Source organism: Saimiri boliviensis, chromosome 7 (assembly GCF_048565385.1).
Source record: "Saimiri boliviensis isolate mSaiBol1 chromosome 7, mSaiBol1.pri, whole genome shotgun sequence".
In the NCBI taxonomy this organism is placed as follows: domain Eukaryota; kingdom Metazoa; phylum Chordata; class Mammalia; order Primates; family Cebidae; genus Saimiri; species Saimiri boliviensis.
Window position 1 is genome coordinate 63,753,165 of NC_133455.1, and position 18,549 is coordinate 63,771,713.

Sequence of the window (18,549 nt, forward strand, 5' to 3'; positions counted from 1 at the left end):
TTGCTTGAACCCAGGAGGTGGATGTTGCAGTGAGCCAAGTTTATACCACTGTACTTCAGCCTGGGCAAGAGAACGAGACTCTGTCTCAATCAATCAATCAATCAATCCATCAGTCAATCGATTAATTTCAGATGAATTAGAAAGTTCAATAAATAAAATTACACAAAAATTAGAAGAAAACAGAATATTTGTGTAATCTTAGCATGGTTTTGCAAATCTTTCCTTATTACGTATTAAGCCCAGAATCCTAAAAGAAACTATTGACAATTTTTATTAAAAAATAATTTGTATATCAAAAGACATCATAAACTTGCCGGGTGCGGTGGCTCACACCTGTAATCCTAGAACTTTGGGAGGCCAAGGTGGGCAGATCATGAGGTCAGGAGTTCAAGACCAGCCTGGCCAACATAGTGAAACCCGTCTCTACTAAAAATACAAAAATTAGCCAGGCATGATGGTGGGCGCCTGTAGTCGCAGCTACTCAGGAAGCTAAGGCAGGAGAATCGCTTGAACCCAGGAGGCGGAGGTTGCAGTGAGCTGAGATCACCCCATTGCACTCCAGCCTGGGCAACAAGAGTGAAACTCCGTCTGAAAAAAAAAGACATCATAAAGTTAAATCAAGAAAGAAACTGAGCCAGGTGCTGTGGCTCACACCTGTAATCCCAGCACTTTGGGAGGCTGAGGTGGGTGGATTGCCTGAGGCCAGGAGTTTGAGACCAGTCTGACCAACATGGTGAAACCTCTTCTCTACTAAAATTGCAAAAAATTTAGCTGGGTGTGGTGGCTCGCACCTGTAGTCCCAGCTACTTGGGAGGCTGAGGCAGGGGAATTGCTTGAACCAGGGAGGTGGAGGTTGCGGTGAGCCAAGATCGTGCCACTGCACTCCAGCCTGGGTGACAGATCAAGACTTCATCTCAAAAAAAAAGAGACTGAGTGAAAATATTTGCCATATATAGATGGGCATATATATACATACACATATACACACATATATAACCCCATACATACTGATATATTCATATGTATAAATCATGTATGCAATAATATTTAGAATATATAAAAAGCTTCTAAGTAAAGCACCAAGCCAGACTCCCTGGCTAATCCAACATCAAGTATTTATTTATTGGGAATTGACTGTGCCAGCCACTGTGTAAGACACTGGAAATACAACAGTGATACAACACAGACAGTAAAACAAGTAAATAAATAAACAAGGTATAAATTATGCCAAGAGCAGGGGAGAAAATAAAGGGGCAGTACAATAGAACAGAAGTCCTAAGCTGCTGGCCTGGGACCCAGTTGTAGCCTGATGACCTGCTCAGCTTGCAGAGTGCTTTTTACAAAAAAATTTACACGAACATCTAAAAATCCAGAGATTTTATGTAAAACAAACATTTCTGACTTCTCTTTAAAAATTAGATTTGGGGGGCCAGGCCAGATCACGAGGTCAGGAGATTGAGACCATCCTGGCCAATATAGTGAAACCCCATCTCTACTAAAATACAAAAAGTTAGCCAGGTGTGGTGGTGGGGGCTAGTAGTTCCAGCTACTTGGGAGGCTGAGGCAGGAGAATTGTTTGAACCTGGGAGGCAGAGGCTGCAGTGAGCTGAGAACATGCCACTGCACTCCAGCCTGGGCGACAGAGTGAGACTCCCTCCCAAAAAAAAAAAAAAAAAAAAAAGATTTGGGGGCCAGGTGTGATGGCTCACACCTGTAATCTAAGCACTTTGGGAGGCCAAGGTGGGCAGATCATGAGGTCAGGTGTTTGAGACCAGCCTGGCCAATATGGTGAAACCCCATCTCTACTAAAAATACAAAAATTAGCTGGGCATGGTGCTGTGTACCTGTAATCCCAGCTGCTCAGAAGGATGAGGCAGGAGAATCACTTGAACCCCAGAGGCAGAGGTGGCAGTGAGCCTAGATTGCGCCACTGAACTCCAGCCTAGGCAACAGAGCTAGACTCCAACTCAAAAAAAGAAAGAAGAAAAAAAAGATTTGGCCACACTGACCCTAAACTGTGTCTCTAAATAACAATAAAAAAAGCGGCAACTACCCCTTCAGATGGTACAGCTTTCTTACCCAGCTTGCTTTACTCATAAGCATTATCTGCCCGGCCCTTATGGACAACTGAGTTGGAAGATGCCATAATGAAGAGTAAAGGCCCACTTTATTATTATTTTTTATTTAAAAACTTTTTTTTTGGAGAGGCAGGGTATTTTTATGTTCCCCAGGCCGGTCTTAAACTGGGCTAAAGTGATTCTTCTGCCTCAGCCTCCCAAAATGCTGAGATTACAGGCGTAAGCCACCATGCCCAACAAGAGGCCCTTTTTAGATAGAGAATTCAGTGACATCATGTTTGAGCAACAGTCTGACAAATGAAGAACTTAGAGCTTCATCTTCATAAGAGCAGATTCAAAATCTAGAAAAAAATTCAAAGCCAAAACTGCAGCAGGACACCTCTACTCCCCACTTTGATCAGACTGCTTTCATTGCATCCCAGCCCCTAAATTCATCTCCCAGTTCTGATAGCCTTTTTAATTGTGCAGACCCTAACATAGCTATGCACTGTGCCCATTATCCATTATCTCATAACAGAAGGAACCGCAGAATAGTATTTCTGACACCACTATGCTTTCCACAAAGACATTCAGGCAACTTGACTACCCTCTGCCAAGTTTGGCTTCAACCACATCATTCAATCTTCCACCTGAAAATTACATTCAATAGTAATTTTTTTCTATTCCTCATATTTCCTTAAAGCCACTTGAATTGCCCCAGATTTGAAGTCTGGCCCCACATGGCCAAGCTGTGAGACACATAGGCTGACCCCTACGAGTTCATTATAAGGCCATGAAAAGTGTTGTGCTCCAGAGAAACCTGTAAAGACAAAGGTGACTGTACTTGGCTTTTATCTAAGATGTTTAGTCTTCCTAGAGCGATGAGTACCATAACCACAGATGTCAAGTGGGAGCTCAGGGCAGCCTGACAATCTTATCACCTTCCCCTAGTCACTCTCCCAATCCTCAAGTCAACTATTTCACATCTCTCTCCTTGAATCTCTAAAGCTCCTCTCCCATCCTCATTCTGAGCTAACTTCCTTGCTCCTTATTTCACTAAGAAAATCAGAAGGACTCAGAAGAGACTTTCCATCATCACATCTAACATTCCACTCCATTCCCTCTGGTTCAATGAATAAACTGATTCCATTTGTGTACTAGACCCCATCCCTTCTCATCTACTCAAGGATTTTGCTCCTAAAACTATCACCTTCTCTCTCATGATTCTCCTTCTTCCCAGATCATTTCCATCAGTATACAAATATGCTATAATCTCTTCCATTTGGCAGGGGAAGGACAAGGGAAGAAACCTCCCTTGGCCACATGGTCCCCTCAAGCTATTGCCCTCATTTCTTTCTTTACCCTCCTCTCCCCATTACCATCCTGATTATCAAAACTCCTGGAAAGAGTTTATACTCACAGTCTAGGAAAAAAAAAAAAAAAAAAAAAAAGCCAATTGCCCTTGCTTTAAGTTCATTATCACCAAACTCAAGTGGGTCTTGTTGCCCGCTTGAGTTTAGTGATTATCGCTGCCCAGAAGTCAAACTACATTTCCTTGTTCCATTCACTCCCCTACTCTCCTGGAAGCCTTTTTCTACCTTCTCCTGTTTCTTCAAACCTCCAATACCTCCTCCCCATCCTCATTCTCATATAATGAGTTGCCTTCTATTTCACAGAGAAAACAAGCAACTAGTAGATAATTTCCATAAGCTCTCACAAACCACATCTATCTATCTACCTGCATCTGTGTCCATATATTTCCTATTATCATGAAAGAATGGCCCACACACCTATTAAGACAAATCCCCTCCGCTTATGAACAGATCCCATTTCTTTTTGCCTTCTCCAAAGCACCACTCTAATAATTCTTCTCACTCTTGCATTAATTTTTCCATCTATAATTTCCTATTCCGGCTGGGCCCAGTGGCTGACACCTGTAATCTCAGCACTTTGGGAGGCGGAGGCAGGTGGATCACTTGAGGCCAGGAGTTCAAGACTAATCTGACTAACTGGTGAAACCCTGTCTCTTCTAAAAATACAAAAATCAGCTGGGCGCAGTGGTACACACCTGTAGTCCCAGTTACTTGGGAGGCTGAGGCAGGAGAATCACTTGAACCCAGGAGGCAGAGGTTGTGGTGACCCAAGATCATGCCATTGCACTCCAGCCTGGGTGACAGAGCAAGACTCAGTCTCAAAAAAAAAAAAATAAAAATTTTTTTTTCTTCCATCTTAAAACCCCACGTTTCCTATTTCCCTGGTCCCCATACAGCAAAATTCCTTGTAAGAGTTCTGTTTTGTTAGTTGAGCGCAGTGGTGGGCAGCTGTAATCCCAGCTCCTCCGGAGGCTGAGGCAGGAGAATTGCTTGAACCTGGGAGGTGGAGGTTGCAGTGAGCCGAGATCGTGCCACTGTACTCCAGCCCAGGTGACAGAGTGAGACTTTGTCTCAAAAAAAAAAAAAAAAAGAGTTGTCTGTTTTGGCAGGGCACAGTGGCTCACTCCTGTAATCCTAGCACTTTGGGAGGCCGAGGCGGGGTGGTCATCTCAGGTCGGGAGTTTGAGACCAGCCCGACCAACACAGAGAAACCAGTCTCTACTAAAAATACAAAATTTACCAGGCATGGTGGCGCATCCCTGTAGTCCCAGCTACTTGGGAGGCTGAGGCAGAATTGCTTGAACTCGGGAGGCGGAGGTCGCAGTGAGCTGAGATCGCACCATTGCCCTCCAGCCTGGGCAACAAGAGCAAAACTCCGTATCAAAAAGAAAAAAAAAAAGAGTTGTCTGTTTTTTCTCTCTGGTTTTTCGGTCATTCTCTCTTGAGCCCACACCAACCCAGGCTCTTGTCATCATCACACCATTAAAACTGCCTCGGCAGGGCGTGGCAGCTCACGCCTGTAATCCCAGCACTTTGACAGGCTGAGGAGGCTGGATCACGAGGTCAGGAGTTCAAGACCAGTCTGGCCAAGATGGTGAAACCCCATCTCTACTAAAAATACAAAAATTAGCCAGGTGTGGTGGTGGGCGCCTGTAATCCCAGTTAATTGGGAGGCTGAGGCAGAGAATTGGTTGAACCTGGGAGGTGGAGGTTGCAGGGAGCCGAGATCACGCCACTACACTCCAGCCTGGGCGACAGAGCAAGACTCCATCTCAAAAAAACAAACAAACAAAAACTGCTTCAGGCTGGATGTAGTGGCTCAGGTCTGTAATCCCATTACTTTGGGGGGCTGAGGCAGGAGAATCGCTTGAGTTTAGGAGTTTTAGACCAGCCTGGGCAACAGAACAAGACCTCATCTCGACTAAAATTCAAAAAAATTAGCTGGGCATGGTGACACACACCTGTAGTCCCAGCTATTAGGGAGGCTAAGGAGAGAGGATTGCTTGAACCTAGGAGATCCAGGATGCATTGAATTATAATCACGAAACTACACTCCAACCTGAGCAACAGAATGAGACTTTCTCTCTCTCAAAACAAAACAAAGCAAAACCCTGCTGCATCCATTCACCAATGACTCACATATTGCTAAGTTAAATGGTAAACTCTTAGTTCTTGTCTTATTTAACATATGGGCAGTAAAGTCCAACAGAGCTCAGATGATTCTTAATCTTGGTGCTGCTGCTGAGGTTGCTTGAAATATGTGGCTTAGCTGGGAAGGGTTTGAGTTTATGGACCACCATGGGGAACATGCCTCATACTTTTCTTTTTTCTTTTTATCTTTTTTGAGACTGAGTTTTGCTCTTGTCGCCCAGACTGCAGTGCAACAGTGAGATCTCGGCTCACTGCAACCTCCACTTCCCGGGTTCAACCAATTCTCCTGCCTCAGCCACCCGAATAGCTGAGATTACAGGCATGTGCCACCATGCCCAGCTAATTTTCTTTGTGTTATTAGTAGAGATGGAGTTTCACCATGATGGCCAGGCTAGTCTCGAACTTCTGACCCTAGTTGATTCACCCATCTCAGCCTCCCAAAGTGCTAGAATTATAGGCATGAGTCACCGTGCCTATAATTTTTGTAGAGACAAGCTGATCTGAAACCCCTGGGCTTAAGCAATCCTCTTGCCTCATACTTTTCTATTACTTCAGAACTGGTTTGGGAAATTCACAACTGAGGGCAAGTAGATTATGGGCAAAATACAGTATTCTCTTCATCTCCTAGCAAGCCTACGTCTACCTTGCTTACCTTGGTCTTTCTCATCCCAAATTCTATGTCCCTTAATTCAGGAAACCCACAGTTCCTGAATCTCTACTCACCCCTTTCCACAAGCCAAACAATCTCAAAAGACTCCTTTGTCTCCAGAATGGGTCACTGGTACCAGTTTCTTTCTTTATTTCACCTTGTTGATACATTCATTCAAACTGCTTGACTCCTTTCTGTCCATCTGCTTTTAGCACTTCAACCATTCTGTGGTTCAAATCAGTCATATTCTTGCCTGGTCCCTTAGCTAGGCCTTTAACAACTATAAAAATGAACCTATTAAGGCCAGGTGTGGTGGCTCACACCTATAATCCCAGCACTTTGGGAGGCTGAGGTGGGCAGATCACGAGGTCAGGCGTTCAAGACCAGCTTGGCCAACATGGAAAAACCCCGTCTCTACTAAAAATACAAAAATTAGCTGGGCATGGTGGCATCCACCTGTAATCCCAGCTACTTAGGAGGCTGAGGCAGGAGAATCTGTTGAACCCAGGAGGCGAAAGTTGTGAGCTGAGATTGCGCCATTGCACTCCAGCCTGGGCAACAGAGCAAGACTCCATCTCGGAAAAAATAAATGAACCTATTAATATTCACACTTTTCATTCTTAACATTCTTACTATCATGATATTTTTAAGTCATTCACAATTTTTCCTTGAAGAACAATAGGCTTTTTTTTTCCCTCCTAGTAGGTGTGAGTGTATTAACATTCAACTCAAAAGGGCCCACTCAAACTTTCCTTATTATAGTCATAGTGAAAACTCACAGAGGTGAGTCAACACATGTAATCAAACATTCTGCAAATCCCTGCCTCCTTCCTTTCTTTTCCTCCTGATAAAGAATCAAAATAGAAAAGCCAAAGAGGAAAATGGGTGTGGGGAACATACTTTGGTATATCCATGACTTCAGAAACTCAGTTTAAGCCAAGTGCAACAGCTCATACCTGTAATCCCAGCACTTTGGGAGGCTGAGGCAAGAGGATTACTTAAGCCCAGGGGTTTCAGACCAACTTGTCTCTACAAAAAATTAGCCAGGTGTGGTGGTGGTGGTACATGCCTGTGGACCCAGCTACTTTGGAGGCTGAGGTGGGAGGATCACTTGACCCCAGGAGGTTGAGACTGCAATGAGTATGATTGCACTACTACACTCCACCCTAGTGACAGAGTGAGACTGACTCAAAAACAAAAAGAAACTCAGTTTATCAAGTATCCAAAGATATTCAAATTCAGGAGGCTAACTCACACGAAGCAAATTCATAGTGCTTCAGTTTCCTCACCTATAAATGGAGACAATAATGTCTGCCTTATAGACTTAATGTAGAAAGGCTGGGTGTGGTGGCTCACATCTGTAATCCCAGCAGGTGTTAGAATGCCGAGACAGGTGGATGGCCTGTTTTAGGAGGCCAAGACAGGCAGATCACCTGTGATCAAGAGCTCAAGACCAGCCTGGCCAACATGGTGAAACCCCATCTCTACTAAAAATGCAAAAATTAGCTGCATGTGAGGTAGCAGGTGCCTGTAATCCCAGCTACTTGGGAGGCTGAGGCATGAGCCTCTCTTGAACCCAGGAGCCAGAGTTTGCAGTAAGCTGAGATCAAGCCACTGTACTCCAGCCTGGGCAACAGAGTAAGAATCTGCCTCCAAAAAAAAAAAAAAAAAAAAGATTTATTGTGGACATAAAATAATGTATGTAATGCACCTAAGACCTAGCACATAAAACTGTACAACACATATGGAGGAAAAGTTATAAATCACATGTAAGTTCACTATTTACATATGGAAAGTATACCTTTCCTGTGACCAGAATATCTTTGTCCACTACTCAAACATTGCCGTGAAAGGATACCTAGAAAAAAACTATATATATATATATATATATTTTTTTTTTTTTTTTTTTTTTTCTTGAGACAGAGTCACTCTGTTGCCTAGGCTGGAGTGCAGTGGCACAATCTCGGCTCACTGCAACCTCTGCCCCCTGGGTTAAAGCAATTCTCTGCCTCAGCCTCCCGAGTAGCTTGGATTATAGGCACCTGCCACCACATCCAACTAATTTTTGTATTTTTAGTAGAGACAGGGTTTCACCATCTTGGCCAGGCTGGTCTTAAACTCCTGACCTCGTGATCCACCCACCCTGGCCTCCCAAAGTTTTGGGATTACAGGCATGAGCCACTGCACCTGGCCGAAAACAATATTTTTAGCCACAGGATTCCTTGAGGTACAAAAAAATGCTGATTGGCTTCAAAGAATATTTCATCTAGGCCCTAAAAGAGCCTGATCAACTCACTGCCCACAGAAGAGCACCACTGACCAGTGACCAGAACTCTTATGTCTACCGCTTGGAAGATTCCTGTCCTTTCCAGGCTCACCCTTCCTCTTTCTAATACTGGTTGCTCCTGCAGGTTCAGCCCAGTTTCCAGGGTTCCTTCACCTTTTGCCCTGGGCTCTTGGGTGCCCAAGCTCTTGCTTCTGTCCTGTTCTGGGAAGCACAATCTTGTATCACTCCTTTCCTTTGCTGAATCTCTCTCAATACTGGCTTTGAACCCTGCTCTCTTATTTATTCTTAGCTTTGTACCTGACACTCCTCTTGGTCCAGGAGGGCCTTGTTCTTTGTTCTAGACAAATTCCCTCTAATCTGGCCCTTCTTTGAGACAACTCCCTTGCCTTGTTATATGAAAACCTTGTGTCAGCCTAGCTCTCACCATAACACAAGTCTAGGCACCCAGAACATTGTTTATTGACCGGAGCCACAGAGAAAATCTGCAAGATTTGGTGGTAGGGTAAGATTAAGCCTGTTCTTGTCTTGAGACAATTGAGACAAATGACTTCTCCTTGCCAGATTCTCCAGTGACTGCCGTCTAGCCATAGACACACTGACCTCCGAGCTGTGTACATCCAAAGGGCCTCATTCCACCTCCTTCCACTGCTGCCCTTATCATTCCCCTTCCCTGAGGATTCACTAATGAGTCCTCAGAGCTGCTCTCACTTCCAATTCCAAATGAATTTTTTTAAAGAAAGCCGAACACATCTTACTTACGTTCTCATTTCCTGGATCCTGTCAGAGGACACAAAAGGTAGTCTTCCCAAGCCTGGCTGGAATGTCCTCTGCTCAGTCTTGTCTCCTTGCCTCTCTGAGCTGCCTCTTTAGTGAACCACCTGTTAGGAGACAGCTGGAGATCCCGTTCTCAGACTCCAGCAGAGGGCACTGTTGGCTTTTCGTTTTTTTTTGTTTTGTTTTGTTTTGTTTTACTTGGTGTTTTTTTTGTTTTTTTTTTTTTTTTGAGATAGTCTCTCTCTGTTGCCCAGGCTGGAGTGCAACAGTGCGATCTCAGCTCACTGCACCTTCCGCCTCCCGGGTTCAAGTGATTCTCCTGCCTCAGCCTCCTGAGTAGCTGGGATTATAAGCGCCTACTACCACGCCCAGTTAATTTTTGTATTTTTAATAGAGACAGGGTTTCACCATGTTGCCCAGCCCTCCAAAATTTTTTTTAGCCAGGTGTAGTGGCACACGCCCGTACACCTACTCAGAAGGCTGAGGCAGGAGGATCACTTGAGCCCAGGAGTTCCAGGCTTCAGTGAGCTATGATTGTGCCACTGCATTCTAGCCTGGGCAACAGAGCAAGATCCTGTCTTAATAAAAACACAACCCCAGCCAGGGGCGGTGGCTCATGCCTGTAATCCTAGCACTTTGGGAGGCCAAGGTGAGTGGATCACCCGAGGTCAGGAGTTCAAGACCAGCCTGGCCATCATGGTGAAACCCCATCTAAATTTAAAAAAAAAAAAAAAAAGAAAACACAACCCCATCCCCTATCCACATGAAATTAGAAGAGGAAGGTACTCTTGATACTCATAGCTACACTCTAAGCTTAAGGAGTGGGCCCACCTCTAAGCTGGGTGACTGTGTCTGTACTGCAGCAGACAGGCCACTTTTCCCACAAGGGTTTAGCCTTTCTGCACTGGTCTTCCACACTGTGACTGATCTAAGCCATTGGCAGTTACCCACCAAGTTCCAGGCCTCTGCTCCCCTCATCCTGGCCATAGGAAATGATATTACACATTTTAGTAGATATTACACATTTAGGAGGTAGGGTTCTGCCTGTGGATCAAGCCAATGATGTCATGTCACTCACCTAACTCAAGGCTGCGCCAGGTAAGCAGACCCCCTTGACAGGATCCCCACTGAGCTGTAGACAGGGGAGCCCATCAAAGGGCTAGTTCAAACAGTCTATGTTTTCCCTTAGTCCTTTGTCTTTCCTGGGAAGCCTGATGATGTTATGATGGTGGTTAAGAAAATGGGCTCTGGAGCCAAACTACTTGGGTTAAACTCATGTCCCTATCATATGCTAGTTATGTAACCTTGGGAAAATTACTAAACTTTTCTGTGCTTGTTTCCTCTTTGGGAAATAATAATGGCACCTACATTATAGAGTTGTGCCAAGCACATTCACTAGCTATTTTTATTGTTATTATCTCTAGAAAAATCTGTGTACTCCACTTAACATCAGCAATCTGCAACCAGCTCTAGGTCCTGCTGTTCTCTCGTGCCCCATCTACTTCTCATGTTCAGAATTCTGAACAAGTGCACCACTTCAAGGAAGGTATTTTTGGACATGAAGCCAAAGGAACTGCTTCCATATGGAAAACATGCCTTGAGGATTGGTCTTCTCTCCTGGGCTCATGCTTCTGTCCACTTCCTCCCAAAATACTGACAATTTCTTTGTATCAGGGAAGATGATATAGATAGGAGTCATGAGTCATTTTTTTCTATCTGTTTGTATTTTTGTTTTTTGAGACAGTGTCTTGCTGTGTCACCCAGGCTGGAGTGCCGTGGCACAGTCGTGACCCACTGCAGCCTCAACCTCCTGAGCTTAAGCAATCTTCCCACCTAAGCCGCCCGAGTAGCTGAGACCACAGGCTCATGCTGCCACACCTCAGCCTCCCAAAGTGCTAGGATTATAGGCATAGTCACCATGCATGGCTGCAAATACCCCAATCTAGAAGGTAGATTTCTGGGAGCCACAAAGGTAGACTCATTCTAAAAATTCTTCACCCTGAAAACATTGTGGTCAATCAGCCCCAGGTGCAGCAAACAGGCAATGGGCAAATTAGTGAATAACTAAGATTGTGTGACCACCCCTGATTCACAGGGAAGCTTGTAATACTGAGAAATTTCTACCACCAATCTGGGGGGATGGAGGAGCCACTCAAGTACTTTTACACTACCCTAGATGTCCTTCATAGTTTCTATTCAAAGCATTGAAGGTGGTTTTATGGCAACCCCCAATTTATGGCCCAGTTTTAGAAACTATTGAGATTACTTCATATCTACGTACCAACAAAGACCATGCAGAGCATGGCATTAACTGGGTGGATGACAGACCTCTGTTGTACCACCTACTGACAGAATAATTGATTCATCTACCTTACCACAGTGGAGTTTGGTTAGAAAGAGCTCATTGTATCCCTCCACCCAGAACATGCCCTTTCACAGCAGCTGTGTCATAATTCTTTCCAATCCCTGCCCCCTTCACCCCAGGTACCTTCCAAATCTTGACAGCTCAGAGAATTTATGGGTTACCAAGAATATCTCCCAGTTGGCCAAAAATAGATGCAAGGTATATGCCAGTTGGTGGTTGATTCCATAGGAAGGCATCCAGGTGGGTGGTACTGTCCAGCACACCTCCAAGCACTCACTGACCATCCATATGGGAAGCTGGGACCCTGCTACTTGGACACGTTGAGATAATAGAGAACATCATCAGCCTGTACCCTTGACAGTCAGCCTGAGGCCTTGGGAACAGATACGAGTTCCTGTCACCTGAGCTCAGATCAATAATTACTCTCAGTCTAGGTCCCACTGGCCACTAGGAATATGCTTGTTCTTTCTCCTTGGTCTGTTTCCATTTGTCCAAGGACATCCTGCCACCCCCACCTTGCCCAAATTCAAATACCAAGCTCAATTATATTGCTTCCAAGAAATGGCCCCATTGCTATAACCTGTGATGAAGTACAAATCAGCCCCATGGTTCAGTCCAGGCTTCCAGAACTCTATATGCTAACCAAGACTTCAATACTGTTGTTTTTCCAAGTCCTCAACTGTACGGGGAGAGGATTCAAACTGTGCCCCACTCTGGTGATATCATTATCTCAGATAGAGAATGTTAAAGGAGATTTAATTGGATGACAAAAGAGAGAGATGAGGGACAGAGATGATGAGTGAGTGAGGCTGAGCCAGGAAGAAGAGGAAAAAGCAGGAGCTGGGGAAGAACTCCAGAACAGAAGTGGCATCGCCACCCTCCACCAGAGATTAGTCAGCAATCCTTGACAATTTCCAAAGAGAATGGTAAACTGATCCAGTTCCTGACAAGCATCCATAATCATGAAAAATAAAAATCTGAGGAATGGGATGAGGCTTCTGCTCCAGGAATACAGAATGGAGGCACTGAAAACATCAGATGCAGAGCTGGGTGATTTTTTTTTTTTTTTTTTTTTTTTTTTGAGACGGAGATTTGCTCTTGTCGCCCAGGCTGGAGTGCAGTGGCACAATCTTGGTTTACCGCAACCTCCACCTCCGGATTCAAGCGATTCTCTTGCCTCAGCCTCCTGAGTGGCTGGGACTACAGGTATGCGCCACTACACCATGCTAATTTTTGTATCTTTTGTAGAGACAGGGTTTCACCATGTTGGCCAGGCTGGGCTCGAACTTCTGACCTCAGGTGATCCACCTGCCTTGGCCTCCCAAAGTGCCAGGATTACAGGCATGAGTCACTGTGCCTGGCCAAGAACTGGATTTTACTCTGCATTTGGCTGGAGGAAATAGAGAAAGGGGCCTAGTGCCTTTTTGGCTTGCATGCCAGAATGGATGGAACAGCCAAGATCATGAGACAGAAATCTTTTTTTTTTTCTTTGAGATGGAGTCACCTCCTATCACTAGCAGATAACTTCATACGGCCACTGTTTCCTTGCGATCTTATCTTTGGTTCAAAATCTGAAGCAAATGTGTTTGATTGGCCTAGCCAAAATTCTTTGCCCATATCCTTGATGAAAGAGAGGTTGGGCAAGGAAGACCTAGTCTTTTCAGCTTCTACTGTGAGATACAGGTTTTGCTTTATAGGGAGTGATTTCCAAACATAATGAATGCTAGGTGGCCGCCATACTACACTACCTTACCAGCCCCATCTCCTGTCCTTCTCTTCACCCAGCACTCCAGGCTCCAAACCAATAGCTTTCTGATGCCTCTCTAATGCTTCTAAATACTTGCCATTCTGCTGTCTGAAGTGCTCTTCCTGATTCTACTATCACCTACCTCCTTCTTTTCCTCTAAGACTTAGCTCTAACATAACTTCCACTATTACACCATTTGAAGTTCTGCAAATATGCCAGTCCCAGGAAAGGAATGTATACCCAGATAAGGGCGTTTTTCACTTGCACTAACCTTAGGTATGTGTCTAATATCCTGATTCCAGAAGCTGGTCTCTTAAAACCCAGGAGTCAGGAAGGAGCAAGGAAGTGGAAAGGGAGGTCTTGTGATCACTGGGTTCTCTCTCCCTCCCCTCTGTCACAGGCATGGTGATTTGACTCCTGAGGAGAGATCCCTGCCACGTACGTGGTTAGCATGGAGACCAGGGAATCAGAGAATCAAATAGTCATTTGCCAAGTACTCAGAACAAGTCTACTCTCATTTCAGACCAGAAGGAACCAGAGCCCACTAGGCTTCCCCCGATTATCTCAAAAGATGGGAATTATTTTGTGCACCAGAATAGCCACACAAGATACCATGAAGCTGTTAGGAAGGTGTTGCTGAAGACATGTAAGTATCTTGGGGTGGGCATCATGCTAGGAGAAAAAAAAAAAAGATATGTCTGAGTTCCTGAAGAATGGCTGGGATGTGGTTGGGTATGGTTGTACGGGAGGAAAAAAAACAAAAACAAAAAGAGCCAAGAGGAGGGACTGAGAGCAAGAGGGAGAAAGTAAAGTAGACTTAGTGGGGTAAGCATGATAAAATGATTTTTTTTTTTTCGAGACAGTCTTGCTTGCTCTGTCATCCAGGCTGAAGTGCAGTGGTGCCATCTCAGCTCACTGCAACATCTGCTTCCCAGATTCAAGCAATTCTCCTGCCTCAGTCTCCCGAGTAGCTGAGATTACAGGTGTCTACCACCATGCCACTGATTTTTATATTTTTAGTGGAGACGGGGTTTCATCATGTTGTTCAGGCTGGTCCCAAACTCCTGACCTCAGGTGATCCACCCACCTAGGCCTCCCAAAGTGCTGGGATTACAGGTGTGAGCCACCGTGCCCATTGATAAAATGAAATCTGAATCAGGCTTGGAAGCAGAAGATCCATGTTTGAATCCTAGTTCTGCCTGTTGTTTGATATCTCACTTTTTTTTTCTCTCTCTTCTTTTTTTTGAAACAGGGTCAGGGTCTCATTCTGTCACCCAAGCTGGAGTGCAGTGGTGCAGTCATAGCTCACTGCAGCCTCGAACTCCTGAGCTCAAGTGATCTTCTCACCTCAGCCTCCTGAATTGCTGGGACTACAGGCATGCTCCACCAAGCCTGGCTAATTTTTTAAAATAAACAGTTTGTAGAGATAGAGTCATGCTTGTATTCCAGGCTGGTATCAAACTCCCAGGTTCAAGTGATCCTCCCACCTTGGCTTCCCACAGTCTTGGGATTACAGGTACGAGCCACCACACCTGGCCCATTTACCCTTTATTAACCTGATCAGTTTTGTTGTGGTGGTGGTGGTTGTGGTTGTTTTGAGGCAGATTCTCACTCTGTCACCCAGGCTACAGTGCAGTGGCACGATCTCGGCTCACTGCAACCTCCGCCTCCCGGGTTCAAGTGATTCTCATGCCTCAGCCTCCCAAGTAGCTGGGACTACAGAAGTGTGCCACCATACCTGGCTAATTTTTGTATTTTTAGTAGAGATGGGGTTTCACTATGTTGGCCAGCCTTGTCTTGAACTCCTGACCTCAGGTGATCCACCTGCCTCAGCCTCCCAAAGTGCTGGGATTACAGGCATGAGCCACCGTGCCAGGCTCCTCAGTGTTTTTAAGTTAGGATGTGGGGGAGAGAAAACGCCTGAGCTATTGTTCTACTGATCTTTTAGAATTATTGGGAGAAAAAAGTAAAAATGAAACCATTGTATATTATCATGCATTATCCCTGCCAGGAGTAGGAAGCACCAGCTTTGGCATCTTACCAAACTAAGTTTAAACTGCAAATGAATTATGTGACCTTAGGCAAGTTCCTTTAACCACAGCCTCTCTGAAACATCTGAAAATGGGAACCATACTTCTTAGCACTATTGTGAATAGACAACATGTACATTTAAAAAAAGCATGTAGTCAGCCTGAGCAACATGGTGAAACTCCATCTATAAAACATACAGCTGGGCGCGGTGGCTCACGCCTATAATCCAAGCACTCTGGAAGGTCGAGGTGGGTGGATCACTTGAGGTCAGGAGTTCAAGACCAGCCTGGCCAACGTGGCAAAACCCCGTCTCACCTAAAAATAAAAAAAAATTAGCCAGGTGTAGTGGCAGATGCCTGTAATCCCAGATTCTTGGGAGGCTGAGTCAGGAGAATCACTTGAACCCAGGAGGCTGAGGTTGCAGTGAGCAGAGATCGAGCCATTGCACTCCAGCCTGAGTGACAGAGTGAGACTCTGCCTCAAAAAAAAAAAACAAAAAACAAAAAACAAGGCCGGGTATGGTGGCTTACGCCTATAATCCCACCACTTTGGGAGGCCGAGTGGGGTGGATCACGAGGTCAAGAGATCAAGACCATCCTGGTCAACATGGTGAAACCCCATCTCTACTAAAAATACAAAAATTAGTTGGGCATGGTGGCACAGCCTGTAGTCCCAGCTACTTGGGAGGCTGAGGCAGGAGAATTGCTTGAACCCAGGAGGCTGAGGCTGCAGTGAGCCAAGATCGTGCCATTGCACTCCAGCCTGGGTAACAAGAGCGAAACTCCGTCTCAAAAACCACCACCACACACACACACACACACACACACACACACACACACACAAATTAGCGGGCATGGTGGTGTTCGCCTGTAGTCTCAGCTACTCAAGAGGCTGAAGTGGGAGGATCGCTTAAGCCTGGCAGGTCAAGGCTGCCATGAGCTGTGATAGCACCACTGCACTCCAGCCTGGACAAAAGAGCAAGACCCTGTCTCAAAAAAAATAAAATAAAATAAAATTGGCTAGGCACTGTGGCTCATGACTGTAATTCCAGCATTCTGGGAGGCCAATGCAGGCAGATCACAAGGTCAGGAATTCCAGGCCAGCCAGGCCAGTATGGTGAAACCCCGTCTCTACTAAAAATACGAAAATTAGCTGGGCATGGTGATGGGTGCCTGTAATCCCAGCTACTCGGGAAGCTGAAGCAGGAGAGTTGCTTGAACCTGGGAGGCAGAGGTTGCAGTGAGCCGAGTGCACCATTGCACTCCAGCCTGGGTGACAGAGTGAGACTCTGTCTCAAAAAAATATTAATTAATTAATTAAAAAGCATGTAGGAGGCTGGGCTCCGTGGTTCATGCCTATAATCCCAGCGCTTTGGGAGGCTGAAGCAGGCAGATCACCTGAGGTTGATAGTTTGAGACCAGCCTGGCCAGCATGGTGAAACCCTGTCTCTACTAAAAAAATACAAAAATTAGCTGGACATGGTGGCAGGCACCTGTAATCCCAACTACTCGGGAAGCTGAGGCAGGAGAATTGCTTGAACCCTGGAGGCAGAGGTTGCAGTGAACCGAGATCATGCCATCCAGCCTGGGCAACAAGAGTGAAACTCCATCTCAAAAAAAAAAAAAAAAAAAAGAGTTCAGTGAGCTGGGCAGGGGTTAGATCATGAAAATGTGTTATAGGCCAGAGTAGAGTAACTTGGATTTTAATTGCAATGGGGATCCTAGAAGAGCTTTAAACAGAAAGCAATCTAATACTTTGGTGACTTGCAAGAAAATATAGAGAGGCAGAGTGAATACACAACCACTGAGAGTGCTATTATGACATTCTTATATAACATTCTTATAACATTCCTAAAATGAAGAACAGATCACTGATTTCTAAAGTGGAGGTGGGGGTGGGAGAGGGTGGCTATAAAATGGCAACTCCAGGATGGGTGGCAATGGAACTGTTCTGTATCAATATATTCAATATATTAATATCATGTTGTGGTAGTGTACTCTAGTTTTCTAAGTTGTAACCATTGTGGGGAAGGGTAAATTGTACACAGGATTTCCCTGGTTTTGTTTGTTTGTTTTTGTTTTTGTTTGTTTTTTAATAGAGACAGATTCTTACTATGTTTCCCAGGCTGGTCTTGAACTCCTGGGCTCAAGTAATCCTCCCAAAGTGCTGGGATTATAGGCATGAGCCACTGCACCTGGTTTCCCTGTATTATTTGTTACAACTGTATGTGAACCTATAATTATAACAAAACTAAAGCTTAAAAACCTAAAATACTTTCAGAAATCAAAACAGGCACATGTGGAAAGAGGGGTAGTAAGTTATTTCTAATAGCAAAACTTTAATTTCTTTTTATTTTTATTTTTTTGAGACAGAGTCTTGCTCTGTTACCCAGGCTGGAGTGCAGCTGCACAGTCACTGCTCACTGCAGCCTCAGCAACCTCCCAGGCTCAAATGACCCTTCTCATCTCAGCCTCCTGGTACTACAGGTGTGTGCCACCATGCTGGGTTAATTTTTGTACTTTTTGTAGAAATGGGGTTTCAACATGTTGCCTGGGCTGGTCTGGAACTCCTGGGCTCAAGTGATACACCTGCCTCTTGAAGTGCTGGGATTACAGGTGTGAGCCACTACACCCAGCCTCTAAAAGCAAAACTTTTCACTAGCTTACTATTAATTTGTAGGAAAATAAGCCAAAAATATAACACCTACTCAATGAATTATTAGGAATTAAAAAAAAATTATTATAGGCCAGGCACAATGGCTCATGTCTGTAATTCCAGCACTTTGAGAGGCTGAGGCAGGCAGATCACAAGGTCAGGAGATTCAAGACCATCTTGGCTAACATAGTGAAACCCCATCTCTACTAAAAATACAGAAGATTAGCTAGGCGCGGTGGCATGCACCTGTAGTCCCAGCTACTGGGGAGGCTAAGGCAGGAGAATCGCTTGAACCTGGGAGGCGGAGGTTGCAGCGAGCCAAGATCCTGCCAGTGCACTCCAGCCTGGGCAAGACTCCACCTCAAAAAAGAAAAAAAAGAACATTATAAACACTATATAGCAATCCAGAATATTAGGCTATAATTCTAAGTTTTTAAAATATACAAATTTTTTACTGGTA

The 18,549-nt window shown here is 44.9% G+C and overlaps 1 protein-coding gene across 1 annotated transcript in view; it reads left to right on the forward strand.

Moving 5' to 3' along the window:
• SPMIP11 (sperm microtubule inner protein 11) overlaps positions 1-18,549 on the forward strand; it is a 35,573-nt gene that overhangs the window by 14,547 nt on the left and 2,477 nt on the right. The window contains exon 2 of the mRNA XM_074402590.1: positions 13,927-14,049. Within this exon, the coding sequence (XP_074258691.1) occupies positions 13,927-14,049 (123 nt within the window). The remainder of the gene's footprint in view (positions 1-13,926; positions 14,050-18,549) is intronic.